General features: G+C 40.6%; 1 protein-coding gene across 3 annotated transcripts; it reads left to right on the forward strand.

Moving 5' to 3' along the window:
• The first annotated feature begins 576 nt into the window (after window positions 1-576).
• Window positions 577-26859, forward strand: ece1 (endothelin converting enzyme 1). Of its 3 annotated transcripts, XM_074639469.1 has the most exons (19): window positions 577-776; window positions 9332-9418; window positions 11867-12005; window positions 14139-14351; window positions 14486-14610; window positions 14723-14869; window positions 15180-15245; window positions 15969-16157; window positions 16700-16842; window positions 17020-17134; window positions 20842-20952; window positions 21046-21144; window positions 21292-21369; window positions 21483-21586; window positions 21896-22006; window positions 22733-22800; window positions 23715-23905; window positions 24471-24566; window positions 25907-26859. In XM_074639469.1, the coding sequence occupies exons 2-19, from the start codon at window positions 9332-9334 to the stop codon at window positions 26081-26083; spliced, it is 2259 nt and encodes a 752-aa protein (XP_074495570.1). In that variant the 5' UTR covers window positions 577-776; the 3' UTR covers window positions 26084-26859. The 3 variants fall into 3 exon arrangements, with proteins under 3 accessions (XP_074495570.1, XP_074495564.1, XP_074495577.1); XM_074639463.1 differs by lacking the exon at window positions 577-776 and having other exon boundaries at window positions 9275-9418; XM_074639476.1 differs by lacking the exons at window positions 577-776; window positions 22733-22800 and having other exon boundaries at window positions 9275-9418.
• The last annotated feature ends 636 nt before the right edge of the window (window positions 26860-27495 follow it).

Here is a 27495-nt window from a genome sequence, read left to right on the forward strand (position 1 = left end):
GTGGTTGTTGGCTTAGTCGCTAGCAAAAAAGAAATCCAGTTGGGGATGTTTGTCACAATCTCTTCAGGGTTGCTTGTCACATGTAAGTGATAGTATTGTCCAGTATTAGGCTTATATAAAGATAAAAAAAAAACACTTATAGGAATGATTTTTCCTGTTTAATGTTCTCTCAATGCAGGAAGCTGTTGCATTTCAATGAAATTAAATTAATCTTTAAGAATATTCAATGTTTTTGAATTTTTTCCCCCCATTAAAATAACATAGGGACAACCAACCCCATAGTGTGTGACAATGATGGGGATATTTATTAGAGGGATAAACCCTTAAGATGAAACATCTCGTTTTCAAGGGGGTCCTGGACATTTACATTTTTGTAAATAATATTAATCAAAATGTGCCTAAAACAACAAGGTATAGGACTCAAGTTTCATGACTGGAAGTTCGTAAAACAACATGCTCATAAACAAGCCTGCTCACTTTATCACGCTTGATCGATTTTCACACTTAAAACCACAGGATATCCTGAGACATCTCGACTGTCAAAACAACACCGCCTCTCATCATTTAGGCTACAGTGTTGCTACATTGTATCGAGATGATTTCCGGTGAGGCGACGCAGCGCAGAACGTTCCAGAGGGATGTGAACTATCTTGACAGTGAAGCGCTCAGTCTTCTTTGGTTGTTTCAGTCTGAGGCTCCCTCTCTGTCCTCCGGTCAGAAAGCACACCGGAGTCACGGAGAGAGGCTGGAGGAGGACTATCTGACAGCAGTACGGGGTAAGAACATGTCCTCTCACTCACACATACAGCTAAGTCAATAAACCAAAACGTTTAATTAACTAAAATCATCTTTTATGAGCTATGACACAACACCACGTGTTCAGTACTACTAGGCTGGGGCTGATAATTACAATCTTGTTGACATGCAACTAAATGTTTTGCTACACTAATGTACTTCTGTGGATATTTTTCTTACATAACTGCAAAGTTTGTGACGTTGGCTGTGTACAGGACCTTTTGCATGAGGGTCAGTGACCTCACTGCAGCTGTGTTTTACTCTGTGAAATCAGTGTAATATATATATTTCTGTTGTTGTTTTTTTACACCCACAAGGTTCCCCTCATCTGAGCTGCATATGTACTCAGGGTAGCCTTCTTTCAGTGGGTCATATAGCCAACATCAAATTACCCCTGTACCACCTAACAGGCTGACATTTCTATATTTCTCAGCGGCCTGGTGTATAGGCTATAACTGTTTTTGCCTCTATATGCAAGCTGCAGCCAAAACCACATCACACACACCAGAAATAAGAGTGTGTGTGTAGCCACAATACAGTCACTGCATGTTTGTTTTTGCTTGATTTAATGGTCGCAGAGGCATACAAATAACATTTACTTTCACTGTCTAAATGTTAGGTTGGACTTTTATGCGTTCGTTCATCATATGGGGGTCTTGGAGAGGTGACTGTAAGCAACTACATGAAAGAGATCATCAGTCAAAAAAGCAGACACAAACTTTGAACATACACCAACAATGGCAGATGTAAAATGTCTTTTCTAAAGTAAACATGTCATGATCTTGCAACACGAGCCCACCCTAAAGCACATACTTGGGGATCATCTTGTTAATCAGATGAAAAAAGACATTATTTATGTTGCATTTTTTAAAAGCAAAAGTGCTTCACAGAAAAATGAAATTATTGCATTTAAAGTAGAAAACAGCGTTTGGATACAGGCTTAGATGCTGCAATTTATCGAAGCTGATTTATTGCTAAAATATAGATTGCATCACTTTAAAGTCAGCTGGGCATGACTTGAAGAATCTTGTTATCACATGCAGACAGTTGGTGCTTTGTTGTGCATGTAAAAATGCAACAATATGATGCTACAAATTCAAACCCGTAGGCGGAATATTATAAGTTGGCTTGCTTTTATTGCGCAGGCCCATGAAATACGAGAGACACAGATCACCAATCGCACAGGCTAATGCCTGTGTGATTGATAGGTTTAATAACATTACCCAGCCCTGGATGTGGTGCACTTGGCGAGCTTGGTTTACTCTGAGGTTATTCATTACCTAGGGGTGATGGGCGAGTGTTCTGCAGGGCACCATAACAACAGCAGGAACAGGTAATCTCCTGTTATCTGTCTGTGCTGCCGTGGCTGGAAATCTTATTGTAAGCAAGCTTCCATGTGCCACTCCTTCTTAATCCTGACCTTATGCTGCAAAAAAGTCAAAAGTAGGACATTCGGCTGATGTAAAAATCCCATAATCTACAGTTATTATACAATATTTCATTATATATATATAAATATGTAATGTAAAGAGGGAGTATCATGGTATGTTTTACGATACTGCGCACGTTGGCTGCTTGCAGATCTAGTGCATGACGGTGACACCAAGACCTGACTGGGTGATATTTGATCGTTGCACATACGTCAGAATACCTGAAACGTGTACAGAAGAATGACTTAGAATCCTCTGTCAACCAGGAATCTGAAGAATTTCAGAGCGGCAGCCTGCATATTAATAACCACGTGAGAGAAAATGCAAGCTCTTTATTATTTTTTTGGCACATGCATGACTAAAAATAAACCGAAAGTGTTATGAATCTAGTAAACATCCCTCGGCTTAGTTTAACAATCCTACTCCAGAGCGGGGGAAAAGCTGCTTGCCTGGGAAAGTAGCTTTTTAACCCTTTATTATCAGGGTGTTTTCTCCAAAGGAAACATCTCTGCGTGGTGAGGGGAAAGACTTTTCCAGTGCTGTCCTGAGGTCAGAGGTCAGGAACTAAAGCCTGAGACAACTTTGTCTTATCTGTTGCCTTCAGGCAGAAACACAGGGGACTGAACATGAAAGATAAAGTGTTAGAGCTGAAGCGGCTAGTTGTATTTATGAATGTTGAGTCATCAGCCCTGTTTGTTTGTTTGCTGCATTTGATATGTGAACGTACAGTCAACATACGTACACCAGCACATACTGTACATTGCACAGGGTCAAGAGTACCAAGGTACAGTATATGGCAGCTTGTGCCACTGCAGTAAACAACCTTGTACACAATAATATAGTTGCGACATGTGCTGGTATGTTGGATCAAATGGAACTGTTTGAACTGTGCTTGCTTGATCTTGTTGTAGTAAGAAGTGTCACCATGTTTACATTTGGCAGCGTGGTATTCCTGGAATGTTTTCCCCAACCTCGGCCTTCTCCTTTGGGATTCACTAAAAGGGTTAACTGATTGCTTTAAAGGGATAGTGCAGGTGTTTTGATGTGGGGTTGTATGAGGAACTTCTCCATAGTCAGTGTATTACCTACAGTAAATGACGGTCAGCACACCCCCAGTTTAGAGAAGCAGACAGGAGTTACCGAACGGGACCAAAGTAATGTGCTGCTGTGGACGGGGTCAGCAGCAAAAAGAAAGGCATCTACCAGCATAGATGGATACAGCGGCTTCAGTTCCCTGTTCGGATATAATACAAGTATGCACCTGAAAATAAGAATAATGGGTCTTCTTTAAGCCGATATAGATTTTTTTTTGGGTGGGCCTTTCTTTTAGGTGGCTAAAATATGTTTTGCTGCCGGCCCCCGTCCACAGCAGTACATTGCTTTGCTAACTCCTGTCTGCTTCTCCAAAATCCATCTACTGGAGGTAATACACTTACTATGGATAAGTTCCTCATACAACCTCCATTCAAAACTACCCCTTCAGAAGAGGAAGTTTGGTTACGCTGTCCGTGTCATCTCTAGGTGACGGAGAGGTTTTCGAGCCTGAAAAGCAGAAGTTGTATTTCAACAGATACATGACTCAAATCACAGAGGTCGACTTAAGTTGTCACACAGAATGTGAGGCTTAGATTGTCACTCAGATTGTTTTTGGCGTGTAGTCTTTAATCACTGTTCCTCTGTGGTCTCAAAACCACATCTTGCCTCTGCTTCTGACTGGCTTGCCAATTGGTGGTTAACGGAGCCACCTTCCCTCAGCTGCAAAACGTGTTTACTGCCAGCTTACGTCAAACATGCCCTGTAAATCGCCTCTAGTTTCCTTCCTTCCACTCATGTCCTGTCAGCTTCATGACTTTTTACACTACTCCTTTTTTTTCTTCTTCTATAACTTCTCATCCTGTTCTCATTTTTCTCTTCAGACACAAACTGTCAAACACCGTGCGCCGCGGTACACGCAGCACCCAATCCCAAACACAAACACGTTCCAGTTATTCTTGGAGGAATGCCCCTGCACTACAAATAATCGCCTGGTTCGCAGGATCAGTGACGAATTACTGACGCATGATTGTGGTTAACGGACTCGCTCAAAGGCCGCGGCCTCGCGCCGTTTCCAAGAATCGTGGGACTGTGACCCCTCATTCTGTCAGCTTGTATTTGGGAAGACATCTGACCTTGGCCAAAGACTATTATTATGAGACCCGCATCATTTCGTAGTTTTCAAATGGCTCCCAGTCGCCACTTAGCGCGACTTCCAGAAAGTCAGGACGTCAGCAGTTTCTTACAGATTGTTATTCGACGACACAGCGCTCGCTCTCCTACCATTACAGCAAGTTACGGCATGCTGATGCCCTCATGTTTTAGATGTAATTCGTAGTTTCAGGATAAATAGGATTAGGACACAGAGGAGGGAGGATTAAACATGACTCAAGGTTACAAAACTTCATAGAAAACATGTCTGATATTAGTCACCAAATATCATTAACAGGAAATGGAAGGCATTCAGCTCAGGGGGGAGGAGGGGGGGGGTCAATCTGTGTGGCAACATGTGCACGCACATCTGCACAGACCCCGATGCCAGGAAAGTGTTCAGAAACTGTGATTGTGTGCTGAGGAATGTGTGTGCGACAATAACAATGGTCTGTGCCAGTAGATACCAGTAGATTTGTTGCTCTCCATTGTCGGCCGCGAAGCAAACCACATGATTCAATCAGGGATACTTTTCGGCGTGTAATACTTTTGTGAGGTAAAAGTCAGTTTGAGTAATTCACTGAGCATCCCTTGTTTTGTTAAATGGAACAGCTGGAATGCAGTGTGGAGAGAGAGAGAAACATCAATATCCCCATTAGCCTCTTTTTTGCTTCCAGCTATAGGTCATTTGAAGCCATTTATGTAATTGAAAGTGTCCTAAAAACAATCGTTGTCCTCTTACTCCTCCCCTCCCCCCCTCCCTGTCTGTCTCTCTGTATCTCTCATCACTTTGGTTCTCCATCTTTTGTCCCAACAGTCCTTTTATGAGCCCATAATGTGACTCAGCTGGCCGGGTGCTGCGTTTAAAAGTACACTAAAACAGGGAGGGTTTGTATGATTTTATTTGTCGTTGGGTGTTTTAGAGTTGAGATAAAGCCAACATCAGCTCCCTCCTCCCCGGTGTTACTGGGGTTCATTTGCGGCATCTCGTTTGATAGTTAACGGGAATCTGGTTTTCCAGGAATTCCCTGAAGTGCTTGTGGTGGGAACGTGGTTTTGCCTCAGTGACATGTTTACGTGAAACAAGTGGGAAATAAAAATAAAGCACGGCTCTGCCGCTGGATTGCCTCCCGGTTGTGTTTACAAGAAAATCGAATCTGTCTTCATCAAGTAAACATTTATATTCAGTCACAGGGGACACATCATGCTCATTTCCAGGTTAATACTACTTGAGTTTCTACTAGAACATGTTTACACGCTTTAATGTTCTGTTCATACTGTGTCTGTCTGAATATACCTGTATTCACCTTCTGTCTGAAAAGCCTGTCTCTTTAAGGCCCCCTACTCAGAAAGCCCAGTCTGCTCTGATTGGCTGGCGAGGAAAATATGATGCACCTTTGCAAAGGTAATTCTTAAGCCGTGGGTGGAGAACATAGACTGTATATAAAGATGGACGACATGACAGCTCCCCTAAAGTGAAGCCAGGACATCTCGATCGCCCCCTGGTGGCTGGCTGCAGTACAGGTCAAAAATCCCGCCCCCTCCATGTTAGCGGATGGGACACGGGTCAAACTAAAAAGTCAAAGTACACGTCAAGTAATTTTTTCCCAAAGATGGTTTCTGTCATTTTAGGTAGTTCTTATCACGCTGATGTATGTTCAAGTTTTCATTTTTTTACTGTTAAGTTTGGTTTTACTTACTTATTTGATACTATATAAAGGGGGTAAGACGTCATGATTGACAGCTGCTTTGAGTGAAGTAGTCGTGCAGCCGGAGGCTCGGGAATTGTACGAGAGATGTAACTTTTAACTTTCCATAAACGTCACGGAACAAGCTAACAAGTTGTGGCCGTGCTCGGCTCGTGATTGACTCAGACCGGAGTATGGGCTCTCGATACCGCGGCTCCAGCCCCCCCAGATCACTACTGCTCAGACTCTGCAATCTGTTGGAGGCAGTGGAGACGTGCCGTCCATCTACATATGCAGTCTGTGGTGGAGGTACTCAGAGGGGGAGCGATTCTACTGAGTCTGCATATGACCTAGGAAGGGAAGCCAAATCTGAATGGCTTGTTGAATCACATGTTTTCTGATCTAGATAGCTCACAGAAAACTGACTGGGTTGTTTTATTTCACAGTTTGTGGGTTGGAAGGCACTCCAGATACCCAAACGGATGTGCACAAGCACTGAAGAAGTGAGTTTTTCATGTGTCCCCGTTTAACATGGGAAGTTGCAAGCCAGAGCATGAAGGAGCGAGACTGAGATTGTACTGAGTTAGAATAAGTATAGTCAGGTGTTTCTTCTATTGTGTGTTGAGGTGTGTCTCTGTCAGGCTGACAGGCAGCTGAGGTTAATTATTACCCTCTTTACAGTGCTGCTACTGTAGTTTAGAAAAATCAAATGCAAAACATGTTTCTGTAGCGCCTTATGTTTCAACTATAGGACCTTTATCTATTAGGGTTAAATTAACATTTTATTTCTTTTAACCAAAATCAGTAATTTGTTTGACCATATAAATTACAGCTATATTATTTACTATTGAAGGTTGGCTCATAGATGAAAAAGAAGAAATTTGTATTCATCAGCTGATCATACAATCAAAATATAGGATCTAATTTACCTTTACAAACATTACTGATGTGAACAATCCGTCAACAACATCAGGAAACGTTAATAACTTAGATCATCTAATGCTAGTCCCTGTATTAATATATCTGTCTATCGTTTTTTAAGTGACAGCCGGTTCCAAACTTTAAATTGATCTCTTTCAGTCCCATGCCAAAAACTGTGTTTGTGTCCTACTTCCATTTGCCTGCCTTTCAAAGTCTCTATTCAGCTTCAAATATGGATTGCACAACGTCTGTTTAAGAATAACCAGGACGAACGATTGTCTACAATTATGAAGAAACATTTGGTTTAAATAATTGCATTCAGGATTTATGATGGATTGTATATATACTAGGGTTGTCAAAGTTAACACGATAAGGCATTAATGCAAATTCGTTTTAACGCCACTAATTTCTTTAACACTTTAACCCAACTTGTGATATTTAGGTTGTAGCGGGCTCAGTTTTAAAGCTAGAGAGAAGATACTGGTATCATATGAAACTAGAGAACCTAAGAAATCCATTGGTACCAACCATGTCATACTAGCTTACTTACTAATGACTACTAACTAACTATTTGTCGAGAAAGACGCTAAATAACGCTCCAAACTTGTGCAAAATTTTGGCGAGGAAAAACTGGCATGGCCATTTTCAAAGAGGTCCCTTGACCTCTGACTTCAAGATATGTGATGAAAATGGGTTCTATGGGTACCCACAAGTCTCCCCTTTACAGACATGCCCACTTTATGATAATCACATGCAGTTTGGGGCAAGTCATAGTCAAGTCAGCACACTGACACACTGACAGCTGTTGTTGCCTGTTGGGCTGCAGTTTGCCATGTTATGATTTGAGCATATTTTTTATGGTAAATGCAGTACCTGTGAGGGTTTCTGGACAATATTTGTCATTGATTTGTGTTGTTAATTGATTTCCAATAATAAATATATAGATACATTTGCATAAAGCAAGCTCATCTGTCCACTCCCATGTTGATAAGAGTATTAAATACTTAACAAATCTCCCTTTTAAGGTACATTTTGAACAGATAAAAAATGCACAATTAATTTGCAATCAACTTAAATTGGCAATCCTGCAATTAATCACCATTAAATATATTAATCAATTGACAGCCCTAATATATACACGTAGAATGTAGGTTTCCCTAGAAAAATGCATGATATATTGGATATTAGCAATAAACTACTCTGTCTGCAGTTGTGATATTATACTTCAAGATCACAATGTTTTACATTCATTGTTTAAATTTATTTAGATTAACATTACATTTTTAAACTTGGGACTGATATGACTGATATGATATGACTTTTGAACAAATTCAGGAATGGGCACATGCTCAGCCCTACGTGTTATTTTGTTGTAATTTTCCATCATAAATGGATTTAGTCTTGTGTGGATGTCATGTTAGTAGTGCTTTCTAACTTATATTAGCAGTTTAGTTGTAACGTCTGGAGGTGACACATTCTTGTTTGCCTTCTTTGTAAACCTTTTTTATCACACAAGTTTGTAATACCTTTTGACACTCTAACTCTGCTCGCATTTAATGAGTAAACCCTTTAAATTGCAGTGTTTGTATGTGGTGTTAGTGGCCGTGTTGGTGAGGGGTTAAAGTGCCTATCAGGTAACGGTTGCCACGGGCAGCGGCTACAAGCATGTTGTGGGAGGAGGATGTTTTTTCTGGGCTCCTCCCCCCGAGTGTATCATGTCCTATAGAAAAGACACTGGGTGTGAAGCTCCCTCCCCGAATCTAAGTGAAACCACATTGGGGAATGCACTCACACACACAGTCACACAATCACTTCCACACACTCTTTCGTCTCAGTGATGCAAGTCGCTCAAGTCAGTGCTCCTTCCTGTTTTTCACTAGTTCCGTCTTCTCTCGTGCCGTGTTTGCATAGACTGGGCTGAGCAGGAAGTCCAGAAAAAAAAAAGGTTTGCCCAGGAAGAGACATAAAACGGTTAAAGAGGAAGAGAGGAGATCTCACAAGGGCTTTCGGGAGGACTTTTGTTGTTGGTGTTGTGACGTTTGACACCGGCAGGGGTATCTGCCATGGGGGCTGTGAGAGGTGTTGTCGGGGTTGATGGGAAAAGAACGGTGCTTTTTGAAAGGAGAGGACTGACGCACTGTTTGAGAGTCAGCTCGGTTGTTTGAGTGGAAGCGCTCCAAACCAGATAGCTCCTGATGGATTTTAGAGGGAAACCCTGAAGCCTCTCACACACTTCTGACACACACACATCAGTGGGAGACTAGAAAGAACATGGAAACACTGAGGGAGTCTTTTCTGCATTTAACTTTTCAGATGTCATCGTATAAGAGAGCCACGCTGGACGAGGAGGACCTGGTGGACTCCACCGGTGATGACATCTACCCTTCGTCACCTATGCAGGTAAACACGCAAACATCCCGATCTAAGTATGGGCTACTGTCAGCGCTGTGTTATTACATACAGTCGCTTTTGAAAAGTGTTAACTGGTGCACAGGGTTGTAAATCAATCCAATTCCTCATGAAGAGGAACCAGTTCAAGTAGAAATGCAACAATCATTTTTGAATTACTGGTTCAACATTCGTCAGATACTACTTGATTTAACGTCTGTCCACAACTCTTTTCTTGTTGAAACGTTGAACCATGCTTCTTTGGAGCTTCCATACATAATATGTTACAGAGGCCAACCTGCTAGGCAGATGCTTCATGCTGCACTGCGGAAGGAGCTTAATGACTGTAGTATTGGGCTTTTCTGAAAGAAAAATCTGTAAAATTCATCTTTAACTTTATTTTGTGCATTCTCTCCTTTGGCAAATTAACAAAATTACACTCAAAATAGGAGTGTAGGGAGTTGCAGAGACAGTCTGTAACCAAGCGAGAGGGTCGCAGGTTCAAACCCGGCTTGGGGCCTTTCTGTGTGGAGTTTGCATGGTTTCTCCATGTTAGCGTTGGTTTTCTCCGATACCAATATGTCATTTTTAAATATCACGGTTATCATCAATACCGGTGTATCGTGATACCCCTACTGTAGTTATTTTTGTTTTTTTAACCATCTTTTTATACTTTTGTATATAATTTACATGAATTCTTTTTTTTTTTTATCAGTACATGACATCCGTGTCTGGTTGATGTTCAGTTTATGGGCCCTTTTTTTTTGCAGAGTCAGAGAAATAACGAGTCCAACTCTATTTAAAAATCTTTGAATAACACGTGCAACTGTTGAAGTTAGGAGTTATCTCACTGTAACATCTTGATAATCTTAGTTAGTTAAGATTTATGTATTCAGAAATTCCCTTTGAGATCAACATCTTTTACAAAAGAGCCCTGAAAACAAATGACATCACGTACAAACACACTAATTAAATCTTTAAATGCTTTGTAACAGTTATGATTATGAGGATATAGTGGATAAAGAGCATTTTTGGCCTTAAACTGCATGTTAAACAGCAGACACACACACAGACTGCTTCATACTATCCAGCTGTTGTGTAGTTCATCCTAAAGTACTTTTTCCACAAGTCATGTACCGCCAATTTTTTTGCCACTTGACATATTGTGTAAGTAAAACTGCTGTATTTTCACATCTTTTCTCTGTTACCTTATCTGTTATTTATGGTTTCATAAAGTAAAACTGCTGGTTTGCTCAGGGGAACTTTTCAATGGTTTAAACACTTCTATAGACAGTTTGATCCTTTTTCTTCTACTTCAAAACAAGCAGCTGAGATCATTCAACGCCGTCATTCCTCACATACTTTATTTGACCAAAAGTATACCTGAAGAGTGCTTTGGATTTAATACTTTGACATAATCCCTGCCAATCTCATTTTACCGTGGTTTTCAATGTAATAAAACGCGGTTTCGATAAACTGCAGATGGAAAGTTCTCAAGCTTGGCAGTGTGATTTTCTCAGTTACAGAAACACAGTTTTGGTTCAAACCAACCCAACGTGCTGAGCTCCAGGGATTAAGAACCCACCGTGGCTTTGGCATTTGATTCAGCCGCATTAAGTTTGACTGTTGAACTCTCATCCAAGCTAATAACGGTAAATCGGATCCTTATATATACACTACAGGGGTAATTGACTTCCACAGGATGCATGTGAGGTCCAAGTCCTGGCTTTTATTTACAGCGGGGACACTCAAAGACCGGCCAGAGTGCTAAATACGCCCTGTGGAAGGCTTGCGAGTGGCCCTTGGAACCATTCCTGTAGGAAATAAACACCCTTGGCAGCTTTATCTAAAGCAACATTCATTAGAAAGCGCAGTAGCAGTGTGTGCTGGTTCAATATCCACTGCACCAATCATTGATTTTAAAAAATGTCCAGCCACTGACCACAAAGTATGCCGTTTCCTCTAACTTAATTATTCTTCCCTGTTGATTTTCCGAGACGCTTTGCAGCAGAATATCTATTAACTGGTTAACGTTGCCCTTGGCTGACTCTTTTGTGGTTGACACTCTCATTGTTTATAGGTGAACCACAACAAAGCAGATGTGGTTCAACAGGAATATTGTGTCTTATCCCAATGTAGGGCAAAAGGAAAATCTCCTGTATGAGTGCATGTTAAACGAGAAGAGAGGGAACAATAGAAGAATGCTTAACCTTTTCTGTGTAGGAGGGTTGAAAGCGCCGCGATAGAGGAGCCATTGTGCTTTGAAACCAAACCTGTCATCAAGTCCCTGAGAAGCTGTTTTGACTATAGACAGAATTTTCCACACGGCATTAGTTCAACAAAGAGTGTGTGTTTAAGTCTTTTTTAATATCTTTTTAACCATGCTAAAATTGTCATATTTGACTAAGTGGATTAAATGAAGTACTTTAAAGTGTGTTTTTTTTGTGTGTTTGTGTGCAGGTGACTCTTCTGCACGGCCGCGGTCCCACATGTTGGTCAGACAGGACACCGAGCGAGAGGAGGCTGCTGTTTTTAGTGTGCGTCGTGTCTGTGGGCCTGTTCATATCTCTCATCACAACCGGGGTTTTCTACAAACAGAGTGAGTTTGGAGTTCTATTGAAACTCAATAGTGACACACACTGAAAAGAAACACCTGCGCTCTCCGTGAACTCGTCTGACCAGGGGAAGTTTTTTAAATATATCGTCAAATCAAAAAGTATTTCCTAAAAGAGGAAGAATTTTGAAATAAAAAGATGCAAACAAAAGGAGAAAGGCTTAAAGGAATAGTTTGACTTTTAGGGAAATACACCTATTTGCTTTTATGCCGAGAGTTGGATGAGAAGATTGATACTACTCTTGTTCTGTCCATTGAATATGAAGCTACGGCCAGCAGCTGGTTAGCTTAGCTTTGAATGAATACTTGAAACAGTGAGAAACAAACACAGTGAACAAACCAGCACCTCTAAAGATCACAAATTAACACATTATCGCATTTGTTTAACCCGCACAAAAACCAAAGTTAAAGCTAGGGTTGGTAATGTTCTTCAAAAACATGTAATGATTGGACGGCCTACCTGCCTGTCCACCTACCTGCCCGTGCACTCATTGTGCGCCACCGGAGTCTTCCACAAGCTGCTATCTTGACAGCTGTGAGTTCTAACAATAGCCATGTTCAATGTTTATGTTCATAATGATTATTTTGAGGGAGTGGCTTTGGAGGAAGGTCTGCAGTGACAGGCTTTGTTGCCGACTTGGCGACTTTCTCGAAATGGTCACTACCCCTATTTATAATGATAAATAAAGCTAGGTTGTGTCTATAAAGCTACTGAAGGCAAAAGAGGTATAAAAAAACAAAAGTCATTAAAAAGGTGCCCTGGATTTTTCTCCTCTATCTACCCAGCCTTAAAAACTGCAGGGCGGTGCTATTTAATAAAGTATATGTATTTATTTATTTTAAACCAAAGCCACACCTTGAGCTAAGCTGCCTAAAAACAACTCTTAATCTCTCCCTTGAGCTTGTTCATTATGGAAAAAGGGCTTGTGGATTTACCATCACATCCAGGCGGACGGCGTCTCATCTGTGCCGGTTTCCTCAATTTTATCATGGGAAACCCAATGCCACTTCCTCCCATTCAGAACCGCATGTCAGATCACACTTTGAAATAATAAAAGGAACAAGGATGAATTCTCCTCGGAGCACTAAACCTCATCGCTGCTCGTAACTTCTGTCTCCGTCTCTGTTTCATACCTTATATGGGCAGATGGAAGTCTCTTACAGTAAGTCCAGCATTAGAGGTGAGCTGTCACCAGGACTTGCACTTCTCTAAACACTTTCTTTAGTTTACTAAAGCTCTTCCAGTTAAACAGCTGTTGTGTTTAGACTTTAAAAAAGCCCCTTTTAATCGCTTTCGATTAATAATATTCTACACAACACACAAAAGGAGCAATGACATTCATCTACGAGCCAGTTAAATACCCTTTTAAAAGCAAAGTGACTGACTTAAACTTTAGTTTAAAAAAAATCTAGGACCCTGAACCTTTATCTGGCAGTCTATCTAGTTGACCTAACCTGATAACGGCAGATGGTTTATCACACAGAACGATCGGAGAAGCCGCCAGTGACATTTTTTTGCTCTTCTTTCAGTGAAGAAATACTCTCCAGTTCTGATATAATTGATGCTATCGCAGCATCTACACTAACCTCTTCAGGAGCCGCCCTTGTTGTTTAGAACAAGCAGTTGCCTCTCTGTGTCGTCTCACACACGCGCCTAAGCCACGTCCGTAGCTGCAAGTCGCTCCTCAGAAGACTCCGATTGGTCCGTGATCTAGCTTGCTGCACACAAACACCATAGTTGAAGCCTGACAAGATGGATTTTCATATGATATGTGACCCTGCGATTCTCGCGTGAGAGAATCCAGCTGCAGGGCTAGGTAGGTTTACTTATTTGTCAGAAAATTGCATAATCAATGTGTCAGTGCCTCCGACAAAGACGAGATCGTCAAGCTAATTATTTGAATGGATTCTTAAGGAGAGATATTCCCTCCAGGTTGTTTATCTTGGCTGTAACTTCTTATAAAATAACCGTTTCCAGATGGTCTGAAAACTCACATGTATTTGGATGTCCTACCATGAAATATTTCTCAGATTATCCACAGTGGTCCTCAGAAGCCGAGGGTTTAAAAGTGAACTATGAATTAAACATGTTCTTTTTCAAATTCCTTTCTCCTGCAGCTCACCCGGGTCTGTGTCTAACCGAGCCGTGCATCACCGTGGCTAGTGCGGTCATGGGAGCCCTGGACCGATCCGTAGACCCCTGTCATGACTTCTACAACTTTGCCTGTGGCGGCTGGGTGAAGAGCAACCCCCTCCCCGAGGGCAAGTCCCGCTGGGGACCTTTCAGCAACCTCTGGGAGCACAACATGCTTGTGATGAAGCATTTATTAGGTAAATGTTGATTGAGTGTAATTCAGTGTCCACAGCTGCCTTCACCCCCAGGCGAAGGTGCTATGTGTTTTTCTCCGGCTCATTTTTCCAGAGCTTCATTCACGTTATTAATCTTACATCTTATTATTGGGCAGAAAACACGACGATGAAAGATCTGAGTAAGGCTGAGGAAAAGGCCCAGCGATATTATCAGGCCTGCATGAACGAGGCCAAGATTGAAGAATTAGGAGCTAAACCACTACAGGAGCTTATCAGCCAGGTATTTTTACACATCAAATACATTCATATCATTTCAATCCTCAATTTCTATTAAAAAGAAACCGCGCACCCAGCGATCTCTTGAGTGTCTGCCTAAACGCTGCCTGTTTCAGATAGGAGGATGGGCCCTGACCGAACCCTGGCACAAGGACAACTTCCAGGAAGTTTTGCGTATGGTGTCGGCCAACTATCGCACCTCGCCTTTCTTCACCGTGTTCGTCAGCACCGACTCAAAAAACTCCAACAGTAACATCATCCAGGTGAGGAGGTCAGGGGTTTTGTAGACGGGCTATTTTATTACATCTCAGAAAGGGCTTTTTCACTGAAACCTTTGATCACATCCCAATAAACTTACTACCTTTTTAAATTCATCACATTACATCTCATTCCCTCCAACACAAGAGAGTTCATTCCTCTGCAGGGCTTCCTGAGAGCGTAACAAATGGCAAAGATATGATCTTCTACTTTTAGCCTGCCTGCTGGCAACGCAGGAATGAAAACAAAAGGCTGTTTGTGAGAGTTGAAATGGAGGCCGAACTGAAAGTCACAGTGTGTTTCTCTTGTCTCTAGGTGGATCAGTCCAGCCTGGGGCTACCCTCACGGGATTACTACCTCAACAAAACAGCAAATGAAAAGGTACTGTGAGCGAGGTGTTGGTTTCACAGTGGTTAAGGGCGTACAAAGTTGGATAGTAGAAGTGAAAAATATTAAAGCTGCATTCAGTAACTTTGAGCAAAAATAATAAAAAGTTATTTTTATAAAACGGTCATTGTATCGGTAGGGCATGAGAAAGAAAATCTTTGGAAAGAAATCATGTTCCTCTGTGTCCTCCTAGTGCTGCTAATGGCATTTGCAAGATTTCACTTTTTACAGTGGGAGGAAGAGGAGATGTGTCGCCCATCTTTATATTCATTTATATTCAGTCTATGATTGAAATCTTGCAAATGCCATTAGTAGAACAGGAGGAACCTGATTTTTACACAGATTACCTGTCTCATGCACTAATGTCAGGATATAGTGACAGTTTTATGGAAAAAAATATATATTATTTGCTCAAAGTTACCGACTGCAGCTTTAAACCTCAAGTCAGGTCATCAAATCAAGATCTGTAATTTTCTGTAATGAGAATAAAAAAAAAAGAAAGAAAATTTAGTTAGGAAAATACCCAAAGGCTCATTGCCGATGTTTGCTGAGAAAGTCAATAAATATTAAAAGAGAAATATTTCAGCTTCAAGGGAAAACAAACTCTGCCAAGTAGCTTGTGTTTGCATAGTTTAGGATGACTTTCCTAATTGAATTTTAACACACATACACACCCGTTGTCTCCGTCTCACTGTGCTGCCTGCTTGGACTCTGCAGTATCTGACGGCATACCACAACTTCCTGATGGAGTTAGGGGTTCTCCTGGGTGGCTCCGAGGCCACGTCTCGGACGCTGATGGAGGAGATTGTGGACTTTGAAACTACCCTGGCCAACATCACAGTCCCGCAGGAGGAGAGACGAGACGAGGAGCTCATCTATAATAAGATGGAGGCCAAGGATCTGACAGTAAGTGTCCCCACGGTTTGATCTGCCAACACAACAGTATATAGCACTTAAAGGGATAGTTGCGGTGTTTTGAAGTGGGGTTTTATGAGGTACTTATCCATAGTCAGTAGTACCAGCACGGGAACAAAGCAATGTACTGCTGTGGATGGGGGCAGCAGGAAAACATATTTTAGCCACCTAAAAGAAAGGCCCACCTAAATCAATATCAGTTGTTTTTTTGAGGTGATCCTTTCTTTCAGGTGTCTAAAATTCGTTTTGCTGCCGGCCCCGTGCCGACTGTCAACTACTGTGGATAAGTACCTCATACAACACCACTTCAAAACACCTGAACTATCCCTTTTAAGAGAATAATCTTCTACAAATAAGGACTACTCCTGCGCTGTACCAAAGAAAGTGAAAAGCTATATAATTTGAAAATGTCAGAATAAATGTAAATCATCAGGATGTGGGAGTGTAAAGAAACTATGCATGCCTGTGTTCAGACTTTGTCTCAGTGTTTGTTTCAGCGTGTGTGTGTGTGTGTGTTATCTGTGTCTTTGCAGACTCTGGTTCCTGCAGTGGACTGGATGCCATACCTCACAGAAGTTTTTGCTCCCGTGCCGCTCAACGAGTCAGAGCCGGTGGTTGTTTATGCCAAAGAATACCTCCAGCAAGTTTCTGAACTCATACTTAAAACCAATAAAAGGTCAGCCTCAATAGTTTTTCCATTTATGCGTCAAATGCAGGTTGTATGTTATACTGTATGTGTGTCAATGTATTTACGCTGTTTACATGTATAAATCCTCCTACTGAAATGCACAATGGTGAGCATTCTGGCAGGCAGTGGGCAACAAAACAATGAATGTGATATTTCCTTTTTCAGCCTACTCAACAACTACATGATAATGAAGGTGGTGAGGAAGATGGTGTCAATTTTGGACCAAAGGTTCCAGGATGCAGAGCAGCGCTTCCTCGAGGTCATGTACGGAACAAAGAAGGCGAGAGATGACATTTTTTACCGTCACTATAATCCAGCATGACGCAGAGAGATTTAAACACAGAGGTGGGATTAAGCAGATAAAAAAAATGGAGCAGATTCTCATCCAGATAATGTATTTTTAGCAGCTAGTTTGTGAACTGGATACAAGTATCAACGTTTTGTCTTTCTGCTTTATTGGCTGTTTAGAAGTCCAGTATATACAGACAGAGGAAATGGCCCAAAGCCAAACAGCTTGGTTTGGAGAGCTTTTCCCTTGACCCTTATGTTCTTGTGTGTGACACTTGGCAGAAGATTCATTTTTACTGAATGTAGATAAATGGAAATTGGCGCTAACAGAGGAGCAGCATTTTCACTTCATTTTGACAAGACAACTACAGTTGTAGTCAGCAACCTGCTTTCTTAATCTATATGCAAACAACAAACCTGGTTTCCTTATTTAGTTAGGGTAAGAGGTTTAAAAGAGAAATCTGCTTAAACAGCTACATTTCTGCTGCACAAACCTGATTCCTGTATGTGGAACTGTGTTTCTAACATGGTGTTTATGTTTGCACGTGTGCAAGACAAAGACCTCGGGCTAGAGCAGCAGTATGGTAGAATGAAGGGAAACATAATTACATGTAGCTGTATGACCCTGTATCCCAAAAAGAATTACATCCAACTAAAATAAACTAAACCAGTTTAAATAAGTTGGTATCCACAACTGAAGTTTCACATTTGTGCACAGTAAAGAAAACTTGTGATTTTACTCTATAGATCATATCCTCTTTTTGTGTTTAAAGGTACAGTGTGTAGGATTTGGAGGCATCTAGTGGTGTGGTTTCAGATTGCAACCAACTGAATACCCCTACGCTCACTGATAAAAACATAGTAATGAATATTATATTCCATTTCTGCCAATAGATCCCCGGAAATCTTACACACTGTTTGTTTAAAAATGCTCCAACCAAAAAAACAATAAAGACATGTACATGTTAACATAGTCAGATGGTTAATGGTGAGGCTAAAAGGTCAGTTCACCGAAATTAGTCATCTAGCCATGCAGATAGTTTTGACCTTTCATGCTTAGGTTATGAGATTAACCTCTGAGATATTAGCCTCCCAAGAACAATAGAGGTGAATGGAAATGTATTTTCTGCGTTTAAGACATTGAAAATGTACTTTTAAAACATTCAACATATATATATATATATAAACTGTATATAAATCTTAAATCCGACAGATATTCAAACCAAAATAAGATGCCACTACACTACAGATAAAAAAGAAAGCATGTTTATTGTAATTGGGTGAAATAAGAGTTTAATTAGACACATGGTCAAAGATATTCAGACTTTAACACATCCTGTCTAAGTGTACATTAATTGACTAGGCAGCAAGTTGTACCATCTCAGTGAGTAACTGGCTCTGGTGACCCCTGCCCTTATCTGAGCCAGATCATGTTTCCTCAGCCTTCTTCCCAACTAAGGTCAAGCTTTAATAACAAACCTCAAACCTTGCATGGGTGTCTCTTTGTGTGTCTGTTTTATGTTATTCTTTTTCCATCTGTGCCTATATGCACGCATTTACAACTTGCTGTTGCTTTGCTCAGAACACTCGTCATTTCCTCAGTCCGACCTTGTTTCCTCTTTATCTATGTATACATGCATCCTCATTCGTCCTTGTCCTTCCTTTCACCCGATAATAACTTTGTCATATAAGGACTGTGTTGTTTTTTTTACATGCAGTCTATGAATTAGCTGGTTGAGTGTGAGATCTGATTTTAAAGTTAAGATGTAAAATCAGTTTTTTAAGATGGTTGGAGACACAGCTGTTGGAAATAGATATTATGTGTATTTATGTGTCTATGTCTTGTAATCTTTTGTAAATATGTGTATAAGCAGTGATGAACAACATGCAAAATTGCCAGCTTAACATCTAGAAGTTGTGGTCACAAAATAATAAAAATAACACAAATAAGCAAATTTACATTCACTGGAGGAAACTTTTCTGTTTGTGAGCTTAATCAAAGTTTTAACATGCAGGACTAGAGTATGTTATATGTTTTTGTAGGTTTAAAACATTGATTTTTAACAAATTCAGAAAATAGCAAAACATATAACTACACATATAACAATTCAAAAGCTAATCTTGTCTTACTTGGTAAAGACAAACGTGTCAAAGAATAGTTCAGCATGAAGTGAAACTGCCCTTTACAAGTTAGGATGTGAGTCTTTCCCCCACTGAAATCACTCCCCTCTGTTATTCACTTCCAAGTTCTTGGTGGTCTGCTCGCCTGCATTGCTTCTGTTCTGAGTGTAAATGGCATGTGGGGTGTCCTGACCGTTGCCATTTTGTCTGAACAAAAAAAACAAAAAAATCACCAGTCATTCCTTTAGAGAGAACACTCTGTCTCTCAGCCCACAGAGAGATAACAGCTCAGCTTTGTCTCAAAAACACTGAGAGTAGAGGTCACACATTTCTCAAGAAGATCACAACCATTTCTTTGATTTGTGTTGATTTTATTTTTTAAATGAATCTTCTACAAAACGGTTCTTTAGTTGTTCTTCGTCATTGGATTTAAGTCTATTTTAAAAAAGAAAGAATATTAAAGATTATTTTCACGGTGGTAGTTATAGTTCAAATGCCTAAAACCTGTTCTAATATAGTTTTGTTTTGATGTCTTAAAATGTATTTCTAAATGGCAAATTTAGAAATCATTCTCTGGCAGGAATACAACCAATAGAGAGTGTAGGTTGCTACTTCACATACAGTATAGGGAGAAATCTATCCATTTTAAATGCACTGGGCAAGAAGCAGGAACAGATTGGCCTGGTCGCTAAACTATCACAGGGCTTTGCAAGAGAAATAGTGCACTATCTACAAAAAAAACACTCACGCCCACTAACATCTGGCTTTTGTCTTTAGTGGGAAAGGTTACGATCGGTATTCATTCCTGGGACAAATGACTGCAGTAGTCGCGGGTATTTATCGGCTCCAGCTCTGATCAGCAGTGATGGAAACATGACACCCGGGTGGATCATTTTCACCCCATTTCAGGCGCGATGTTATGTGGCACGCGTTGAAGTGAATATATAATAAATCAAATCAACAGTGATTTGGACAATTATCATAATTTATTAACGTACAAAACATACAATTAATTTGCTCTCCTCAAAACCACCAGACTCCAGTTTCAATAATCAATTTCAATTCAACTGTGGTTTGAGAGATTGACAGAGAGACTGAATAAGTAAAAGATATAAAAAAGAAGAAACCATCGTAACGTTTTCACTGTTTACCAACTCTGTTTTCCGGCGTGTTCGTGACACCAGGAAACAAGCAGAAAGGCACACTCGTCTACTTCTGGCCTACTGGCAATAGGAAAGGAGACTAACGCTTATTTTAGCGTGTTTTCCCGTGTTTAAAAAACCTGCATATACGTGCTAATTTTGTTGAAAAAAAAGGGTATAACTGTCATTTCGCTACTGTGTCACCATCCCTACAGTTCTCTCCACCTACACATGTTGCCCACGGCTGAATGGTACAAGTCCACCCACGTTTTTGTCACGTTCATTCTGGGAAACGTAGGAAGTGACTAACTGAAGCAGACAAAATGGGTTGAACTAAATATGACACACTGAAAGAAAATCACATTCCAAATGTTATCAAACAGTGACGATGCATTTTTTCCTTAACATGTCTTGATGTGTTGGTTTGATGTTGCAGAGCTGCACTCCGCGCTGGAAGCTGTGCGTCAGCGACACGGACAGCGCCCTGGGCTTCGCTCTGGGAGCCATGTTTGTCAAAGCCACCTTTGCTGAGGACAGCAAGGCCATTGTAAGCGTTTCAAACTCCTCCCCTCACAAAAAGCTGCTCCTGCTGTGTGAGATGATGGGCCTCTGACTTTCTTTTGTCTCTTCTGTGCTTCAGGCTGAAGATATGGTTGGAGACATTAAATGGGCGTTTGAGGACAGCCTGAAGGACGTGAGCTGGATGGACTCTGAGACGAAAAAAGCAGCAAAAGAAAAGGTGGGAGGAAGACATTGTGTAGCTTTAGGGACATTTACATCTGAAGGAGTTGTGTTTTTTTTTGTGCTGACGTGTCTGAGATATACAGTACTGCCACCTGGTGTGAAAATTTGTCTTTTACAGTTTCTTTTTTTTTATTTGTCACAGGCAGATGCAATATACAACATGGTCGGATATCCAGAGTTCATCATGAACGCCACAAAGCTGGACAAAGTGTTCAATGATGTAGGTAAATGTGCAACTGTATTATATGTCCTGTCCCTTTTATTTATCACATAATATCTCACTAAAACACTGAACTCCATTTCTCTATCACTTCCGGTTCCTCTCTCTTTTAGTTCGAGGTGGTGTCAGAACTGTACTTCCAAAACGTCATGCAGTACTACAACTTCTCAGCCAGAGTGACCGCGGACCAGCTGAGGAAAACTCCCAACAGAAACCAGTGAGTTGCTCCCATCCCTCCACCGCCCCTGTTGTCCCCAGAGAGGAGGCTGCACACTCCGACGGGACACATTCCCATTACGCTGACTCAGCAGAATACTGCTGCCATCCACAAAATGTTCCCAGGCAACCAACTTCTCTCCGCTGAACTGATCCTTGTCTCTAATTAGGCTACGGGGGAGGGGGGGGGGGGGGGACAGACGATGGTTCCCATGCCTTTCAAACCGATCTGCAGTCAGCCTGGCACAGCAGAGCGGGCAGAATCCATATTATATTATATCCATATCCATATGTTCCTTGTTTTTTTCAGGTGGAGCATGACCCCTCCGACCGTGAATGCATATTACAACCCAACCAAGAATGAGATGGTTCTGCCTGCAGGAATCCTCCAGGCTCCGTTTTACAGTCGTTCCTGGCCTAAGTAGGTCTTCTGCTTTGCACTTCAGGTTCACTAAATCATGTTTTTGTTATATAGAATAGAATAGAAAACAAGTGGAAGATAGTATTTTGTTCACAAAACCATAAAAGCAGCATAGAATAAGTATTAAAAGACCATTGAAGTATAAAACGGTACTGGTAGTAAAAAAAAAAAATACAACTAACCAGCATCATCCACAGGAAATGTCATTTAGCAGCTGTTTTTTAACTACACACGAGAGTCCTGTGGTGTGCCGCAGCTTGATAATCAGACTAAACTGCTATTTTGTTTGACTTAATTTATTCATTTTATTTGAATATTCAGTTTGATTTGATTTTATTTGAATAGCTGAACAAATCTGAGAAGTGGGCAGCTCACAACTCACAGTGACAAGAAAAAAATAGTATCACACATAACAATACGTAAAACCACAAATTGTCACTTACACTTTGGTTGTTATACAGATTAAACAAACTGTTTAAGGCTTGCTGTTTGCTCCTGTTTCCAGTCTTTGTGCTAAGCTAAGCTAACCAGCTTCATATTGAACGGACAGATATGAAAGTGGCATTGATCTTCTCATCTAAGTTGGTTTTTCAAAGTGTTTTTCCCAAAAAATTGTTTCCTCAAAAACGTCTGCTTTAAGCATATTGTGGGCCATACACACAAATGTTGAGAAGTTGTTATCAGGGTTATAAAGATGTGCTTCATGTTCAATTTTACATTTTTTAGAGCTCTTAACTTTGGTGGAATTGGAGTCGTCATGGGACATGAACTGACTCATGCTTTTGATGACCAAGGTTGGTAAAACGTTTTCAATGTTAAAGGAGACATATCATAAAAACTCACTTTTTCAGTGCTTGTCTTCATACATTTGGGTATCTGGAGTGGCTTCCAACCTGCAAACTGTGAAATAAAACAACCCAGTGAGTTTTTTGTGGGCTCCCTAGATCAGAAAACATGTGATTCAACATCCTATGTTGCATGCAGGTTTATAAGAATATGCTGCCCACAGTTTGAGACCTTCGGGTGCATTCCAAATCTATTACTTTTACTTTTTACTTTTTTCCCCTGCCCTTACAAAGTACGTCCTGTAGCATCCAGTATGCATACAATTGGGACATACTACTTTGTCATAACATTGCATCTTGAACTTTGACCCTCTTGCTCATATATCCGCTGGGGCTTAGCATTGTGGGTCAGAATAGCCAGAAAAGCATGCTGGTTTACATACTGCAAAATACGACCGGATGTAGTAGTAGGACATACTGGTATTTTTGGCATATTGCATTTGACATACTATTTATTGGGACATACTAATTATTTTTCAGGCATACTAAATAGTATGGTAGTATGGATATTTGGAACTCAGTAAATTTCAGAGCAAACTGGGCTTTTTCCGGAGTGGGTCTTAAAGAGACGGGCGCTAAAATGGAGCGTTTCAGACAGAGGGTGAATACAGGTATATTCAGACAGACAGTTTGAGAAAAATAATGTGCTTTTTGAACATTAAAGCATGTAAACATGTTCTAGTAGAAACCCCAAATACATGTATGAACCTGAAAAAGAGCATGATATGTCCCCCTCAAACAATTTACATTTCAGAGGATGACAAATAACATTGTCCCTCTGATATTAAATGATTGGATTAATGAAATGTCTTGAAGCATTATGTGGCAGAGAATACAGCAATATTTCACTCTTTTAATCAAAGGGAGGGAATACGACAAAGATGGCAACCTGCGTCCCTGGTGGAAGAACTCTTCTGTGGAGGCCTTCAAGAAGCAGACGCAGTGCATGGTGGAGCAGTATGGGAATTACAGCATCAACAAGGAGCCTCTGAATGGAAGACAGACCCTGGGAGAGAACATCGCCGACAACGGTGGACTCAAGGCCGCCTACAAGGTCTGATGTCAGATAGGAATCCTAAGTAACCTTGAATGCTTTCTGTGTGTGGTTAAAACATGAGGGCACGAGTGGCTTTCTGTCGCTGATTTAGACAAATGCTGGTGCAAGAGAGAAAGTTCAGACCACTGCTGTTATGTTTCCTACAGCAACGTTGTCAGATTGCATGTTTACAAGGTCATAAAACTATCACGCAGAGCCCACATTAATCCCCCGCATTAGTTTATCCTTCGATGCCGTTGTGGGTCACATCCATTCATCTGTATTGGAAAAAAGCAGCTTGTCTGGTTTACAGTGAAGCCTGGAAATGCAACAGGTGGTTATGAGTGGCCTTGTCAGCCTCTGGTTACTTCTTCACATGCACACATTCTTTCCATGTAATGAAAGGTCATGAGCTGTGAAGCAGATGAGCAAATCATATGGAAGTAAAAGCAGCCTGCATGTGAACCAGAGGGAAATATCACTGTGGCTGTTCTGTTTACTCTTGGTCTATACCATTATACACATTCACATGAGCAAAAACAGTGACTGCATGTGTGTAACATGATCGTTTGTTGATTCAAAGGCTTATGTGAACTGGATCAAAAAGAACGGCGAGGAGGCCACGCTGCCTGCCCTGGGAATGACGAACGATCAGCTGTTTTTTGTAGGATTTGCCCAGGTTTGTGTCATTCCTATTCTTTCTTCTAACTCGATCATACTGTCTGCACACTATAATACCACTGCTGTTTGTACCGTGTTTCTTAAAGCTCCCCTCCAGACATGTTTTAAGACAAATGAAAATACTATATGGTGTCATAGACATCTGTTCTACGCACTCTCCCTCTGTGAAAAATCCATAATCTATGAATATGCAAATATAGTTAATTTCCAAAGTTTAACTGCTGGACACAAGATTCCTCCCAACTTCACTGAAAAGTAAATTCTCTGTGTTTGTGCCCTGGAGGCTTCAAGTTTCCACATCACATTTGTATAAGTTGAATACCAGACTGTGGTTGGCTCCAGATTAGTTGAAAATCCTGCTCATACGTATTAAACTCCGATTCAAGGTGAGCACAGAGAAACTTTCCTCCTTCAGCAAATAAATGTGGAAAAAAGCCTCCAAGTGTCAAAACTGCTCATACTGTACATCGGTCTGCACAGTGAAGCTCAAACATCACAGTGAAGGAACAAGAGGAAAAACACATTTTTGACTTGAGTTAAGTTAAATATCAGAATAAAACAAGCCCAAACATATACGAATCCTGGACAGAAAATTAAAAATGAATAACCTCAAAAACACTTATGAGCTGTAATGACAAGAAATGAATGCTGATGTGAACTAACGATTATTTTAATTATCAATTAATATACCGATTACTTTTTAAATGAATCGTTTGGTCTTCAAAATGTCAGAAAATAGGGGAAAATACCCATCCCAGTTTCTCAAAGTCCAAGGTGATGTCTTTAAATGTCTTGTCCAAAACCAAAAGATATTCAGTTTAATACGGTGGTTCTCAAAGCGTGGGGCGCACGTGACCGGGGGAAAATGTGACACGCAATTAATGTTTTGATGTCGGAACAGTAAACAAATCGTCTCTTTATACAACCATGGTGTTCATTCAAACAAGTAGTCTGTAGGTTTACAGAATGGACAGCTTCGCAGACGAACAAAACATTGTGCTCATCTGATGTTAATCAAAAGAAAATATGACGAAGTAGGGCCACTGGTTTAATATGATATAAAACAGAGAAAAGCAGGACATCTCCATATTTGAGAGGCTGAAAACAGCATTTTCTGCCATTTTTGCATGAAATTATGTTTTTGGATCGACTCATTAATTTGTTGACTGGTCGTCGCAGCTCTAGAAAAATCATGAGTGGTGCAAACAATTCAGGCCAGTCTCTTCAGAAATAACTTTTATAATTCTTCACAGAAATCAGCAAATAATTTTGAAGGACCATGCGGAAAAAAATGAATCCCTCATTTTTTGTTTCTTTATCCTTTTATTATTCCTGCAGGTATGGTGCTCCGTCAGGACACCCGAAAGCTCACACGAGGGCATCATCACAGATCCTCACAGTCCGTCCAGATTCAGAGTCATCGGCACCATCTCCAATTCACGCGAATTCTCAAAGCACTTTGGCTGCAAAGCAGACGCTCCCATGAACCCTAAACACAAGTGTGAGCTCTGGTGATGCCTCATTGCTCAGCCCTGTTTGTCAGCGAGGGGTTAAATGGACGTTTTGGGAGAATAGATTGACAAAGTCTCTCCGGATGGGGAACCCAAGAACCACTGAAACTCCTATTGCCTTGTCACTGCTTATCAGGCTCCTTAACAGGACACAATGTGCCTGCTCTGTGTGGAGGATTGCAATCTTCAGTGCTTCTCCACAAGGACTGTTGGTTTAGCGAACCGCTTTTCCCCAACTTCTGAAGTTAAATGTAGCTATGAATGCGCTTTTTGAACACTGGAAACCCAACAAATGGTTACAGAAAATGGGGGGGACCACTCTCCGATTTTGTGAACAGCTTGTTTGTCACATAAAGTGATAAATATTTTCTTTTTCCTGTAACTCTTCACTGTGCTTGGATCTGCTCCAATTGATTTTATTGTATTTTTATTTATGGAAAAACAATATGGATTGTTAATTAAGAATGGTATAAATATGTTTTAATACAAAACATTTTTGTGTACAATCTGGTCAAATTGTTATTTTATAGAGATATTGACGTGATATTTGTCTCCCATTGCTGCCGTTTCATTTCTGTAATGGAAGACCAGTACAAATCAGAAACGGAATGGAGGAACTAAGAAATGCACAGCAATAACTTTAAAACATAATACATACAACAACATATTTTTTCATCCAGAACTTGGTTGTATAGGCTAAGCTATGATGTGTCATACCTGTTTTTATGAGTAAGAGTTTGTCACAAATTATTTTGTATAGTAAAACCAATCTTAAAACACGTTTGTCTCATGTCCACAATTTGTTTAGTTGCTTGAACTCACAGCCACATACACACACATCTTTTGGTTGCACAGAGATAGTATCCACTGCCTCAGATGGCACTACTTAACCAATTACAGTAAATTCAATAGAAAATTGTCTTGCTGATTTGCAAAGTCTCCAGAAGAACGATAGATGGCGCTAATAACACACAGATCCTTAGTCCTGCTGGTGGTGCAGAGTACAGGCCATGAACTATACTGTGTAAATAGCTATATACTGGTTGTGAAGCATTTTTGGCCAAGCATACAGGCAAATTACTTGAAACATTTGTGCAACTTGATGTAATTAAAAATATTTAATTTTTTTTGCTTCTTGTGTGTTAGCATTTGTCAATGACATGTTTTTTTTTTTTTTTATTTACATTACTTTAAAGGTCCCATATCACGCTCATTTTCAGGTTCATACTTTTATTTTGTGTTTCTACTAGAACATGTTTACATGCTGTATTGTTCAAAAAAAACTTTATTTTTCTCACACTGTCTGCCTGAATATGCTTGTATTCACCCTCTGTCTGAAACGCTGCGTTTTAACGCATTTTGACGGAATTGCAACGGAATTGCAACAGAATTGCGTTGCGAGGCAACAGCTTGGGT

Source organism: Sebastes fasciatus, chromosome 1 (genome assembly GCF_043250625.1).
Source record: "Sebastes fasciatus isolate fSebFas1 chromosome 1, fSebFas1.pri, whole genome shotgun sequence".
Classification (NCBI taxonomy): domain Eukaryota; kingdom Metazoa; phylum Chordata; class Actinopteri; order Perciformes; family Sebastidae; genus Sebastes; species Sebastes fasciatus.